Below are 15,040 nucleotides of genomic sequence, written 5' to 3' on the forward strand. Positions count from 1 at the left end.
GATGGACTTTTTAACGGCTGTTCACGTTATAAATGCTACAGTTTTTAGGAGACTTAGTTCCATAGGTGATTTTGAAGAAAAAGAAGAGCAAAGCATATGAACATTCCTGTGTTATATACATGGATCATAATGTATTACTGCTGAAAACTATTTTATGAATGATTATAGAATTGTGGAACATTCTGTTAAAGCATTTATTATTAGGAGTCATCTCCAGTCTAAGTTTTGGTTAAACAAAACATACCAGATTGAGAGAAGCAAGTGCAGTAATATTGTAGAATTTTGCCTTTTTAATTTTCAGGCAGTATAAAAATTTGTATCAAAGATCCAAAGATAAGGAACTTTTGATCTAGTGCAAATGTCAGATGTGAACATTTCTGGAACTTGGAAGTCTGTAGTGGTTTGGTTCAAAATATCTATTACTTACTTATTTTATTTCTGTGAGATAAGAATTCGGAGAAAGCAAAGCAGGCACAAAACTTAAAAGAATATAAAGAAGTTTTTTAACAGACCTAAAAGAAAGAAAAATAGTCAGACTAAACCTTCAGGCTACTTCTCCTCCCCCCACCTTTCTCCCTTCTCCCACTGACAGTGTAAAAAGACAATCCTTGAGATTTCCAGTCAGTTTACCACTTCTATAATAACCTTTTTTCAGTTCACTTAGGGAGAGGAGTCTCTCTTGCTCATGCTATGGAGACATCTCCACAAGAAACAGTTATCTCTTGGCTTCAATATCACAGCGAGACAGCCACCCGGGTTGGTTCTCTGCTCGCATGTGGAAGTCCCTTCCCTCGACTTCCAGCTTTCCCCACAGCTGCTTTTGAGGGTTCAGTCTTGAGCTACTGGGGTACCATTTTAAGGATGAGCTGTTCAGAAGCAAAGGTTCTCTTCACCTATCTCTGGGAGCATCTTCATCTCTAGGAATAGAGGCCCTCCTCCTCCCTGGGAGCAAGGGTCCTCATCACTTTCATCTCTAGGAACAGAGGTATTCTCCTTCCCTGGGAGCAAGGGTCCTCATCAAATTACGCTACTGTCATTTGCTTATTTCAGCACAAGTACTTTTGCTCACAATTACAGCTACAGTCATTTGCTTATTTCAGCACAGATACTTTTGCTCACAATTACAGCTACTGTCATTTGCTTATTTCAGTACAGGTACTTTTGCTCTGAATTGCAGTTTGAACTCTTCACCCCCCCATGCTTTCATGAAATTACAATGGGTACTCTGATGTATCATAGTCCATCACCACCATAGCTTTACAACAGAATTTCAGCTTCTAAGCTTGAAGCATCTCCTCTTTCTCCTCTCTCAGGGTTTCAGCTCTTCCTTCTTTACTGACTTTGGTGTCTCTATGGTGTTTTCTTCACTTGCCTCCACCTTTCCTCTTCCTCTGGCTCAGGAGAGGATTGATGTCTGCGGCTTCATCTGTTCTGGAGGAAACTTACAGCCCTAAAGGTTTACTCTCACCCGGCCCCACAGCTGGAATTCGCTTATCGCTGTTGGTCACATGATCTTTGCCGGGCAGGGGGCAGCAGTCCCAGATGAGCCCCGACTGCACCAGGGGCTGCCCGCACGGAGCAGGGGCAGGGGCTGCCGCATGGAGCAGGGGCTGCCCGCACGGAGCAGGGGCTGCCGCACGGAGCAGGGGCAGGGGCTGCCCGCACGGAGCAGGGGCAGGGGCTGCCCGCACGGAGCAGGGGCTGCCCGCACGGAGCAGGAGCAGGGGCTGCCGCACGGAGCAGGGCCGTGGGGGGGCCGCAGGTGGAACAGGGCTGTGCCTCGGCCCGGCCCCACTGGGCCGCCTGTAGGGCCCCCCACTACCTGTTCGAAAGCCAGAAGACAAGAGAGCTTTCCCGGGGTTGGTTCGTTCTTTAATGTGGATCACAGAGGTGTGTCAAGCTGCTTAAGTGGCTTAAAAAGTGGCCAATATTCAAACTAGCCAATTGATTGGTTCTGTCAGGTCATAGAGGAAGCTGTAAGCACCTCTTTGCAAGAGAATCACTTCCATGGCTGATGCCCTCTTTACTAAAAACCCAATCTATACTAAACCATGACTAAGTCTTATAATGTGTAGTATGTTTCTCTGATTATGCACAACTGGACATGCATGTTTTGACAACAGAATTCAATGCACTGTCTGGAGTATAGGCAGCGAACTGTTTGGATTTGCTTGATGTAGAAGAGGGAAATAGATAATGAGAGCATTCAGTTTGCTCTGTTAACTTTTTATGAAATTTCTACTTAATGTGATACTATTGTGGAACTAACTTTGGTTGGTTTGTTTTTAGATAAGAGAGAGAGAAGAGCGACGCAGACAAGAGAGAGAGGAGAAGGAGAAGTTAGAAGCAGAAATGAGGAATTACAATCCCTGGGGAAGAGGTGGTGGTGGTGCTCCTCTCAGAGATGCAGAAGGAAATCTTATAAGTATGTTTGTGAGAATTATGGGTTTTCTTTTCAAGGCTGATGTTTCCTTGCTCTCGTAAGGGCTCTATTCAGCCATATTATTGCTTGTTTTGTAACACTGGTAGCCCTTGACAAATAAGACTTATTTGTTTCAAGGAGATGCACTCTAGGAGTAGTTATTATTTTGATTTCTGTAGAATCATTCAAAGAATGCAATCCGAACAAAATGGGAAACACAGGATATGTCAACTGTAAGTGAAGACACAATGCAGTTGTAAAGGGAGAAGGAGGAAAACAAGCTGTCAGAATCATCTGCAATACAAATATGCTAAAGTCTGTTGTGAAGACTTTTATTTAAACATGTACTAGGAACAGGTTTAAAATTCTTTTTCATTTTAAAAATAATTTCTAGGCTTAGAAATCTCTACTTGTGATATGAAAAATGGAAGCATGTTTATATAAATATACAAAGCTAAGTGGAATATTTAGATTTCCCAAATTAACACTGCTGGTAAATGGCTATATAAAGAGCGCTCAGCAGTAATGGTTTTTAAGTCTTACTTTTTCCAAGTGCTGTTTTGTACAAGATGGGAGCACTGAGCTGGAAGATAGCTATGATCACGATCCAGGTTGTTCATCTGCCTTTCCAGTAAATCATGAAATACTTACTGGATAACAGTTTATGTATAAAAGTAATTAGTTTCAGTTGTATGACAGCTGAGCAACATGTGCCAAAATTAGTAGTATATTTTGAGAGTAGTGAGTAAAGTTTAAATGCTTTTTAAAGATTTTGTGGCCAAATTACAAGTTTAGAAGCTTGTATTAAGGATCTAAGCTTCTGTTTATCCTCAGCCAGATAGAGGTGTTCATACTGCCTGACTTCAGGCACTGTATTTATATGTTTGGCTTCTTCCTCTAGGCTTTAACAGTGGTGTGACTGGAAATGTAAAGGTCTCACACTGACCTGAGCTCTGCATGTAACTGCTGAGAAGTTTATCTCCGTCTGTAAATGAGAAACCAAGAGAAAGAAGCTTCTTACCCTGTTTTCCTGGATTACATATGTAAAATACTTTTCCCACCATAGCTTGGCAGCATGATGGATAAGCTATGAGTCAAGTGTCGTGAAACAGAACATGCTTTCTGACGTCTCTTTTTTATGCAGTGTGACTTGTCCTTTTATCCTCTTAAAAATGTCTGTAAATAGCATTTGAGACTCTGATATATGCAAAGGCGGCTTTACAGAGAGGCATGTAATTTAAAGTTCTTGGAATCTGTGTGCTTAAATGACTACAGTAATTAATAATTATCAGAAACACTATTTTAGAAGGTAATCTGAAAACTATGCAGTACTTTTTTGCTTTGAAATGAGCCTTCTAAGTGTAGTACAGTAACGCTTCAAAATGAGCTGAAATTAACATCTTTGATCAAGCACCATGTAAATTTTGATGAAAATGTTGGATCATGTTGCTTTGCTTACATATAGAAATCTGCTCCTGGATTATTACTCAAGACATGAAGGCCAAAATATGCTTCAGTGCTTCAATTTCACTCATTTCCCTCAACAGTAATTAAAGAGAGATTCAGCACTTAAAATATCAATACTAAACTCAAAAGTATTTTACAGCTTTAGGGAGATAGAAGAAAGGGTGGTTTCTAAATATGTGCTTATCAACACAAACTTGTGAGTCAATTTTGTCTTTGAGTTCTTTATCTTTCCATTTAATAGCATTTTGAGGCAGGGGAGAAGGGAGGTTTGTTGCGAATAATTGTTCCTGACAAAAGAAAAGCAACAAAATAAATCTTTTAATCTGTTAATTAATAGGACGTAATTATTAGTATTTCACCCTTAGCCTCTATATTCTTGTCTTTGCCTGAATTTTTTGTTCCCATGGCTGATATGCCCAGGAAAAGTGGAATCTGATCAAAACTCTCTGTGTTTTGGAGAATCTACAGTGAACATGCCTTTATGAGATTAAAACACTATAAACAGTTATTTCCCCTTTCCTTTAGCGGACTTGAATATCATGCACAAGCGAAATGAAGAGGTATATCATAATCCAGAGGCAAGACTATATGAAGATAAAAGGGGTATTGTTGACCTATCTTTGGCCTCCTCAAGACCTGAGAACTCAGAAGCATCTACAAATAAAATAGCAGGTTTTTAAGAATACTGTATTGCTCCTCTAACTATCCATAAGTCTTAGCGATCAAAATTCCATAGTTCTTTACCTCTTTCTGGCAGTCCTATGGTAGTGTTAGTGCTATCTGCCTGTGAAGTCAGTATCATGCTTCTTTCCCAAATTTCTTCATTGCTGTCACTGTGTGCTCTTAAAATCTTATCTGTCTTGTCAGTAATAACTAAAGCTGTTTTAGCCCTGAAGAGTCAAGATCAGTATATTAGTTTTCCAGATTTGGTGTTTTCTAATCCAGTCTTCATACACGTTTGTCTTATTTTTAAATGACATAGTAAAAATACAGCTGTGTGGTAGGTGAGAATATGGAATAAAAGGAAATGGAAGGTCTTTAGGTGTATGATGTTAGAGGTTAAGGTGAAATTGGCACAGTAACTAGGTTAACAAGTTCTAAAAAGTTACAGGTAAATTGGGTACATATGGAGCCCTGTGCACTGCCTCCGAGTTTTAGGGATTTTGTTTTATTTTCATATTTTAAAACTAAGGCATCTTTATCTCCTTATGTTTTGTGAGACATCTGAATGAGAGCACTGTGTTACTCCAGACCTGTCCTTAGTTTAGGATGGGCAAAGGCCAGGATTAGTGATGATCTTCTCAACTCAGATTAGATGCTACTTTTCCTTCTCCTGGTTGAATTGTTGCACTTCTGAATAAAGAATTACATGGTATTTGGGGCATGAATCTGTTTTGCACTATTGCAATTCAGCATCCTTACCACTGACTTTTGTTCCTTCTGTCCCACCTCTCTTTATCCCCAACAGAGTGTATATTTAACCATTCAGTAAGAAGTGAAACAGGAAGGCTGATAAAGTAATAATGTAAAACAGCCAAGAGCCCCCTGGTTAGCTCACTTACTTTGGATTAGGAGGTGGTGAACGTCAGTGATGGGAACATTATAGTCTTGCACCGTGAATTTGATCAGCCACGCAGTAGAGTGGCTTTGTGTATGTTTTGGTGGATTTGCTCACTTGGTTTTGTGGGTTTTTTTTTGTACACTGCCCTATTAAAAGAGGAACTTGCAGGATAGTAGCTGGTACACAGCAAGTGTTTTCCTTGATACTTTCCATAGTAACTTGCCTGTCTTGTACCCATGCCTTCTAAATGGTATATAAAACTTATTCTGCTTTTTTATATGGAAGTAACTCCATCATGAAAGAGCCACATGTAAATTCAGTTATATTTTGGAAGGATTCAAGCACTGCTTCCATGTAAGGAAAAATAATCTCAAAGTGTACTCCTTGGTATGCAAACACATGTTCCTAAGGCTAGGCTGTAGCAGTAAACATGTGCATTCCTCTGGGAATACTTTTATGTGTTATTTATGCTTTCATCTGACTTGGGTGTTACCTCACCATGTAGGGAAATGTAATGTTCGTCTCAGCTCAGCGGAGCTATTGCTCTTGCACTTGCTTGAGGCACTGTCCTTCAGAGCAGACATGATATGAGTGAAGAACATGCTGCATGAGCTGGAAAGTTAAAACAACTTACTCTACTTTCCTTTACTTCCTTTCTTTTTCCTCTGCTTCTTGTAGGGATTCTGTTCTGCAAAACTTGCTCTGTGTGGTATCTGAATTAATCCTCCTGTCTAGAGCTTTGGGGTCTGTATGGTTATGTCATGGTCATAACTCAGGGCTAAAGGAAACCTGACACTTCAAACTTCATAGTACAGAAAGCACTTTATACTGGCAGAATTCAGTTCTCTGACTGCTTAGAATTTTATGTGCCAGTCTGGGGCTTTGCTTTTTGTAGCATCCTTTGCTCTTTTGTGTAAATATTTTTTCTGTTAGGATGCTCTGTTTTTAAAGAGTGAATAAACCTAAGGAACAGAACTGTATGTTCTAAGTCAGAGGAATTGCAAGCAGTAAAGTTATGAGGCGTAAAGTATTTGCTATTCTAATTAACTTGTAGGTAATGTTCTTACATACTAAGCTGCAAATTGGACAGTAGAATATGTGACTTTAGTAGGTGTTGTTTTGTAGAAATACAACTTGCTTGGATGGTATTAAACAGTTAAAACCTGGCAGTTATTCCAGGCAGACAATGTAAGAACTTTTAAGCTCAGCTATTGCCTTGAGTTACGACTGTCATAAGCTTCCTTTTGAAACAAGTGTCTTGGATTCCCCCTTCTTCACTCTGGCTTGCTATTATAAGTTCTGTTTGATTTTTATCTGTAACCTTTTCCCTCCCTTAGGTGTTACATTTACACAGGCCTCTCCTTTTGCTCGAGGTAATGTGTTTGGTGAACCTCCATCTCCAGAGCAGCTTAAGCGACAGGAATCCTACAAGAACTTCCTCCGTCTACAGGTGAATGCTCATGCCAGATATCATCTGGTGAAATAAATTGTAAAAAAGGGTTTACAATCAGAGTAAATAATCACTGCCAACCAAAGATCTTACTTGTGCTATCATAGCCAATTCTGTACACAAGAGGTGGACTAAAAGCTATATACTATTGAGTTTCTTAGATTTTGGCTTACGTAATAGCATCACTTATACAAGCATTTCTTAATAGTTGGCTTCTTTAATCTAGACTCTTTCTTTTTTTTTGAAGTACAGCTCTCTAAATACAGTATTGAGTTCTGAAGCTGTACATATAGTACAGGTTTGCATACATAAATGACTGCAGAAGCAAAGATGTTTGCCCTTGGAAGTCTACATTATAAAAATGCACATTCATCAAAATGAAATGGTGATCAGTCATAGTGTAGTTATTTATTGATGGGTACATAAAACCTGATTGTTCTTCAACCAGCGTATGTCTTCTGTCCATAATACTTCACATTTAATCTTATGCTGCATGACTTAAATATCAATGTAATTAAATACCATTATCAAGGAAATCAAAGATAATTTAAGAGACTACTAAAGTCATACAGTTAGTTTGATGTGGATCTGCTGAAAAGAAAAGAGCAAGGTTTTTTTTCCATGCATAGGGCTGCCAAAAAGACTAAAGAATGGGCAGACCTTTTGCTTCACTAAGTCAGCACTTCATCTAATAATACTGTAATTGTGGAATGGAAAAAGTTAATTATTGTATCTTTTTGGTTTCCCATCTTCCACTATTTAATCAGTGAATAAAAGTGTTACTGCAGCACATCTGGAATAGAGCAAGTGTTAGGAAATACTCTGGTTTTATTAGTAGTGTTTATAAGTAGTTTTCCTGTTGGGGGCTGGCTCCAATGGCCAAAAAGAAATAGTAAAATAGAATCTCATTTTAACGGAATCCTGCAGCTGAAATATAGGACAGGCTCTAGGATTCTTTCAGTCGCACCATACAGCTTTTGATCTTGCAAGTAGTTACTGCAAAAGTGGTGGTAAATGTTGTTAATCAGATTACAATTGACAGTTGAATACTTCTTTGTTTTATTTTTAAGATTGAAGAAAAGAGACGTAGGGAAGAAGCAGAGCGAGAAAAACTTAGAATGGAAGAAGAAAAAGAGGAAAAACGACTCGCAGAACAGAGGATGAGAATTCAAAAAGCATATGAAGAGGAACTAGAGGAGAGAAGGAGAAAAGAGGAGGAGGTGTAGTATTTTGATACTTTGACTTCTTTCCATGCTAAACTAACCCTTTGTAGTATTTGTTGTCTAGGATGGTAAGCTGAGAATTGTCCTGTGAATTGGTCTTTGCTTGTAAATGGGTCTGCAGGCAGAGGAGAGGTAGAAGATTGTCAGCATTAACTAGCACATTCTTCTCACTCTTTATGGTGTACTACAATCTTGAAGTACTATTAATTCTTTAAAGAAAAAGTCTGTAGTTTTATAAATGACAGTGGTGCTCTCCTTTCTAAAAGAAATTGGTGCTGAGGCCAATAAAAAGCTTTGTCAAATTGGTGAATTAAAAAAATATCATCCCAGTTTTTTTCTTAAATTTAGCTCTCATGGAATTATTTGTAAAATGTAACTGTACAGGAATATTTTGTAAAGCCTTTTTTTGAATTGCCAAGGAGATATCTTTGAGATAAGAATACTGCTTGTTTTGGAAGAATGCCAAACAAATCTAGTGAATACTTTCCATGAAGGTAAATTCAACCCTAAATCAATACCTATTGATTTAGTTCAAACCCCAAACTTTTATTTCTTGGGTTTGCATTTTAAAATAAATTTGCATAATTTAGACTATAATAAATAATTGTAGGAAGAGGACACAAGGACATCAGAGAAGGAGGAGTCTTTCAGTACCCTATGGGATTATGAAAGATGAGTTTAGGATGTAGGACTTGAAAATTTCTAAGACAGAACATTTAGTTTATATTCTAAATTCTCCTTCCCTGGTATGAACAGATTAGTTGGATGAGCCTTGTCTTCTGGATACTAGAGCTGGTCTAGCAGAGAGTAGGGAGCTAACTGGTGTCACTGCTATTCACAGTCACAAGACTAAAACTGAGACCAGATGATAATTTCTTTGTGGTCTTGTGATAGTGTGGTGCATGTCTGCAGTATGTTTTGATTGAATCTGAATTTTTGGAAATGACTCCTACAGTTTAGCCTTAGCTGATGGCAGATCTGGGGTCACAGACTGGTGTTTAAAGAAGTTATTAGGAATTCTGTTTAATGATGTTAGCAAAGCCAGGGCTGGTGATGTTTAATAGTTGAAGGAGATATATTTTAATTTGAATATTTGAAGTCAGACTAATGAAATATGCTTTTTTATTTCATACTACATCACTTTGATGTGTAATTTTAACTTCTCAAAAAAAAAGAAAAAACTTCAGTAATTGAGTCTTTTTTAATTATTAAGTATTAATTATGTTATAGAGAAGATTGAAAAATAAGGAAGTAATTCAATTAGATGAAGAAAGAAAAAAAGAGGCAGAAAAACAAAGAAAAGAAAAAGAAGAAAAGCAAGAGGAACAACTTCGACAATATTTTGAGAAAGAAAAGATGGAAGAGGAAAAGAAGATGGTATGTTTAAATGACTTTGTAAGATAACTTTTAAAAATAACTGGATTTTAAGGAAATCACATGATTTCTTAGACCTCTGCCTTCAGTGTTGTTCCCCTCTCAGTGTATCAAACTGCAGTATACTTCATGCACAAACAAGAACAGCTGATGGAAAAATCAGACATACTGCAGTAGAAGTTTATCTTGTTGATCAAATTTGCATTAAAAAATAGTAAAAGCAAGATTAATCTGCACTCAATAGTTGATTTTTATGTCTGCTGTGAAATACTGTGACCTGCATTTGCTGAGGTGTAAATACAAATAAAATTGTTTACTAGAGGTCTGGTGGGACTGTTCATCTTGAACAATGGTGTTTTTGGCAATTTAATTATTTTCCTTTGACCTGGATGATGTAAGATGTCCATCACATAGAATTCTGATGGGCAAAATCTAAGTAAATTATAAAACTGTCTCTTTCATAAAATTTCTACTAAATTTCTGTCATTTCTCTAAAATGGACAGATGGAAAGGAAGTGTCTAGAGGAAAAGGATACATAACTGAAATATAAGTTAAGGAAAAAAGCACCACAGCATAGAAAAAAAGTATCAAAATTCCTATAGGTGGAAAACAAAAATCACATGAAATAATTTTTTGCAGTTGTTTTATGTACTTAAGAACATTTTTTTTCTGTCAAAGGGAAAACACTAACTAAACTTTCCCTGTCCAAAATAACACTTTATTCAGAAACTGCAGGAATGTAATTTCAGTCTTGGTTTCTTCCCTGCAGTTGTCACAACAAGCTTCACCTGTCATTCCTGCTCTTCAAAACAAATCAGTAAGGAGAGAAGAAAGGATTCCCTCTGCTGAGAGCCGTCTATCTTACTATGCCCAAGTATGATATAGCAAACTTCTACTGGTTTATTTAAAACAATACAGTGTATGAAATCATGCCAGATTTTTAAAGTTTGCCAGTTATTACTGGAATACCATGGATAATGAGACAGTCTTTACATTAATCAGCCTTGTAGCTCTGAAATTGAAGGTTAGATTTTATTCCAAGTACTGAAAAATTTGTTTTGGCAGAGTGTTATTTTAATTTTTTTTCTGCATGCGCGTTTTCTGTAGGAATGAGTACCTCATTTTGGAGAGGACATACGCTGTCCAGACCCATACCGGGGGTCTCCAATGATCTCAAGATATAGGATAAGAAAGTTTACATATAATCTAGCAGCTCACCATGTTCACTCTCAGGCACGAAGTTTAATGTTGATTCATAGCTACTGACATTGTGTAATCTTTATGTTTTTGAAGGTACAAGAAGATATTACAAGAACTAGTAATATGCTTTGCTTTCTTCTCTGCATCACTAATGAGTTACAGTAGTGGTTCTGAGACCACTCATTTGTTTACTTGATAATCTTCTCTGGGGGTTTTTTGGCTTTTTAAAGAAACTTCTAGAAGAGAGTAGATTAAATAATTGTTTATGATATTTGAATCTCAGGCTACACTTCTGTCTTTTTATTGAAAAAGTGTTTGTTTGTTTTTTACCAACTCTCTGTCTGAACTGTGCTAAACAATTTATAGTGCAGTTTCAGAGAATATTTTATGTCACACTTTAAAACTTATTAAAACCATTGCTTTCCCTAAATGTGAAGCATGCTCTGGAGGTAGGTCATTTTATTTCTTTAGCTGTACTTGTTACAGGTTTGTTTAGATTTCTGAATAGTGCATTATAGGTATTGTCACAGTGATTTGGATTACACATTTAAAGACCAGATTTAAAAAACCTTATGCATTCACAACCTGTAAGGTTACTGTTCTGTCTTCCAACTGTTAATGTAAATTGGATGTAAAGTAAGGAAATAAAATGTACTGTAATTCCTTCCTTTTACAAATCAACATTTCATGTTCATGATGATCACCAGGATCCTGCACAGCCGAGAGCTCCCTCTCCACCTGTCCCTGCTAGAAGGAATCAGTTGCGTTCATTAGGTGGGTATTTCCCACTATTGCAAGCTCGCTTTCTATTGCAACAAAACCGTTCTCAGTCCCAGTTCTTTTCTTGCCTGCAAAAGAATAGTCTTTTGAAGTTTGCATTTCTATCTAGGTGTTTTCTCTCTCTTAGTACTATCAGTGTATTAACATGGTATGTCTGAAGTTTTAAGACAAAATAAAAATGCATTTATTATGTGTCATCATAAGGAAATATTTTTTTGTAAAAACTCTGGTAATGCAATAGTCTGCATGGGAAGTTCTGGATGTCTTGGAATAGTGACCAGAATATTGCAACATGGGAGAGTTTTGGATTGGCTGAGTTAGGGATTAGAGTGTAGAGCACTGCAGTCCTAACTCTTAAAATTCAAGCTACCTTTGTTAATCTGCCTAATCCTTTCCTCATTCCTCATACCTTTCATTGGTGGTTCTGAAATTCAAATGTGCTGGAAGGATCTCCTTTGCTTTTTTTATATTAGTTATCCTGGCAATATGTGGGTGGAAAGCAGTAATTTTTCTGCTGATACTTTTTTTTACAAGTATATAAGAAACAACACATGGAATGTAGCAGTAAATGATGTCCTACAAATGCTAGCCTGCAGCAGAAAGTACCTGGGGCCATTCTGGGGAGTTGTGGATTTTCCACTAAATGGAAGGCAGTGTGGTTCTTAATGCAGCCATTGGAAATTGACTCAGACCATCTTTGAGGAGAGAAATAAAGACAAAAACTAGTAAGACTTGCTTGCCTGGTAAGTTCTGGACACTAAAATCTAATAGTCAGTAAAAGATCTAATTATAAGTATATTATTTGGAAAATGAGGAATTTCTTAAACTGGTTTAACATGTGGAGGAATGCTGTCCTGACCACAAAAAACCAGCGTAGTCAGATAACCCTAACCCTATCCCACTTTTGAGTCAGGAAAAAAAATTATATTGAGTGCTTGCAGATACTACTTCAGTTCCTGTTATCTGAGAACTGTGTAGGCTTGCATATTTCAAAATAAGGCTATTTACTGGCAACACCCACTTGTATTCCATAGCCTTTACTTTTTTAAGTATAGTGAAACATTTCCAGTGACATTTGTGTGTTTTCTGCTGTTCAGGGGTTCTGGTCCTTGTGCTGTCTCAAAATAAAAACTCTGATCTAATTTCTAGTGTATGAAATGTTGCAATTCTTGTGTTTGGACACAATGTTAATTAAAACAATCCTTGTTTTAATTAACATTTAATTATATCTGTTTTTCCCTTTATTTTTTACTTATGTTTATAAGTAGGCAGCAACATTGCTCTGACACTCCTTATTTTTGAATTATTTGTGCTAAATTCCAGAGGAAAGGAAGAATGTGATAAATGAATTATCAGAGATGAGGAAACAGCTTCGAAGTGAGGAGAGGCGACTGCAGGAACAGTTACTAAATGTGTCCAGTCATGATAATGCACCAATTACATGGTAGGAATTTAATCTTCTGTTTAGAAGCTAGATTTTTCAGAGGAACTTAGAGTTACTTTGTATTATTAGCTAGTATTAGTTGGCCAATATACATGAGTGGAATGAAAATGTAAAGGTAGAACTGTTATATAAAATATTTTCTTTTTTTTTTTTTTCCAAGACTCTTGCTGAAATTTGTTGTAAGAATGGCTGTACTGGTGAGATAGGAAGTTGCAATGCTCTGTCTTGAAGAGTGGTCTAAAACAGATGTCTAAGGCAGAATTTTATCTCATTACTTTTTTTCCTAGGGCATAATTTGTGCCTGTAAACTGCAGTACTAGTATATAGAATATAGCTAGTATATAGCTGCCAAATATGCTTATGAATACCATACTGTTGTGGAAGTACTTTCTTTCTTAGTGAAAAATCATATTCTCTTTATTTAATAAATTTGGGTTGCTTCCAAAATGTATTAGTTGATCATACCAATTAGCTGGGAAAGACTCATCTAATTACCAGTCTTAGTTCCACTCTGTAAAGTATGAGGGTTTGTTTTATTTTAAGTAGGTTATCTCTTTTTATAACACAATATGCAGTGTTATTACTCTCAAATTTATTTTCCTGTTTTGATAGCTTTAGTTAAAGATAAAAGATCTGAACTTTATCAATATTATATTTCCATCCAACTCATTAATATTATGGTGTTAAATTGTGTTCTGCTTGTTTGACAAACCTTTCAAGCTGGAGGAGAGAGAAGAATCCGAGGGACATATTTGAGATGGCCAGGCTTCGTCTGCAGGCTCCAGTTCGGCGACCTTCCTTAAAGGAGGCACAAGATCCCGTCAATATACAGAATATCTGGGAATTTAATGAACTTAAATACAAAGGCAGGTAGATCTTCTTATTACTGATAAAGAAGGATAGGGAAACATCTGTCCTTTTCATCCATCTTCCATTCCACACAGGATTTAAAGACAAAACTAAAAATCAGGCTCTTCATGAACTACTGACCATGCAACACACTTTGTGGTCAGTACTTTGTGTGTGTGTGTGTATCTCTCTGTGGGGCTGCTCCTGCAGTTCCGCGGAATTCTTGGCATCACAACGCTCCATCATCACTTGGTGCACTCACCTATCTTCTAGTCCCTGCTGCTTAAGCTTGTTGTGCATTTGATATCATGGTGTTACTGAAAATAGATTGAATTGGACTTTTTTACCCACCAACAAATTATCTTTCTGTGTAACTTTCTGTTTCTTCTTTACCAGAAAATATATATTTTTAATATAGTAAAATAGTAAAATCTTTGCTAAGTTGCTCATCCTCTTGGTCACTGTCACTATTGTTTTTTAATGACTTTGTAGCTATTTCTTTAAAAATGCTTTTCAGAAATGTTGATTTAGAGAAAAAATGTAAATTTCCTATCTTTGCTCTAGATCCTGAAACACGTATGGGCTTGAGGCACATGTATCCTGATCCTCCAAAAGATGACCAGACTCTAGAGATTCAACAGCAGGCACTGTTGAGGGAGCAACAGAAGAAACTTGACAGAATGAGAATGAGGAGAGAAACAGAAGGTAAGGAATGAATGTTCTGAGATAAACAAAAATCCTTGAAACAATGTGTTTTGTATTTGATAAGAATTAAAACCCGCTAGCTCTAGTTTTACTTCTTTCAAGTGCACTGTCAGCACTGCAGTACAAAACAGTAAAACACCAGAATACTAAAATTCTATCATAATGTAAGCATAAAAAAATCGAGTGTTTGGAGGAGCTTTTGTGGTTTTGTACTTAGTTTTGTGATTTTGTTCAGTATGTGTTTTGTTCAGTATCCTGTTGAGTGTTAAAGATGATTCCTGTTCTATCTTGGACAGATGTGCTGGTGTTCAAGCAATGTGTGCGATGCTGCTTATGGATAATAGAACATCACAGTTGCAAATAAGCATATCTATACCACGTTCTGTGTTAATTATATGGTTGTGACTATAATTTAATGTCTAAATGGAATGTATAGGGTTGACTTCAGTGTTCCTCTTCATGAGATTGACTGAAATGCTGAAAAATAATGCACCGGCTTCAGCTGAGATCTCTCTGGGGCTTGGTTCTGGTTTTCTGCCATTAGAATATTTTTGAATAGACCCG

At 37.0% G+C, this 15,040-nt stretch overlaps 1 protein-coding gene across 5 annotated transcripts in view; it reads left to right on the top strand.

Annotated features, from left to right (window-relative positions):
• Nucleotides 1–15,040, top strand: part of CSPP1 (centrosome and spindle pole associated protein 1) — a 61,301-nt gene that overhangs the window by 34,826 nt on the left and 11,435 nt on the right. For 4 of the 5 annotated variants that reach the window (XM_082296563.1, XM_082296565.1, XM_082296566.1 and 1 more), the window contains 10 exons: nt 2,290–2,425; nt 4,415–4,561; nt 6,788–6,900; nt 7,971–8,120; nt 9,354–9,500; nt 10,268–10,372; nt 11,406–11,472; nt 12,802–12,922; nt 13,643–13,788; nt 14,336–14,476. In XM_082296563.1, coding sequence (XP_082152689.1) covers nt 2,290–2,425; nt 4,415–4,561; nt 6,788–6,900; nt 7,971–8,120; nt 9,354–9,500; nt 10,268–10,372; nt 11,406–11,472; nt 12,802–12,922; nt 13,643–13,788; nt 14,336–14,476 — 1,273 coding nt within the window. The remainder of the gene's footprint in view (nt 1–2,289; nt 2,426–4,414; nt 4,562–6,787; nt 6,901–7,970; nt 8,121–9,353; nt 9,501–10,267; nt 10,373–11,405; nt 11,473–12,801; nt 12,923–13,642; nt 13,789–14,335; nt 14,477–15,040) is intronic. The other variant, XM_082296567.1, reaches the window with a different exon arrangement.

Source organism: Coloeus monedula, assembly GCF_965178545.1.
Source record: "Coloeus monedula genome assembly, chromosome: 1".
In the NCBI taxonomy this organism is placed as follows: domain Eukaryota; kingdom Metazoa; phylum Chordata; class Aves; order Passeriformes; family Corvidae; genus Coloeus; species Coloeus monedula.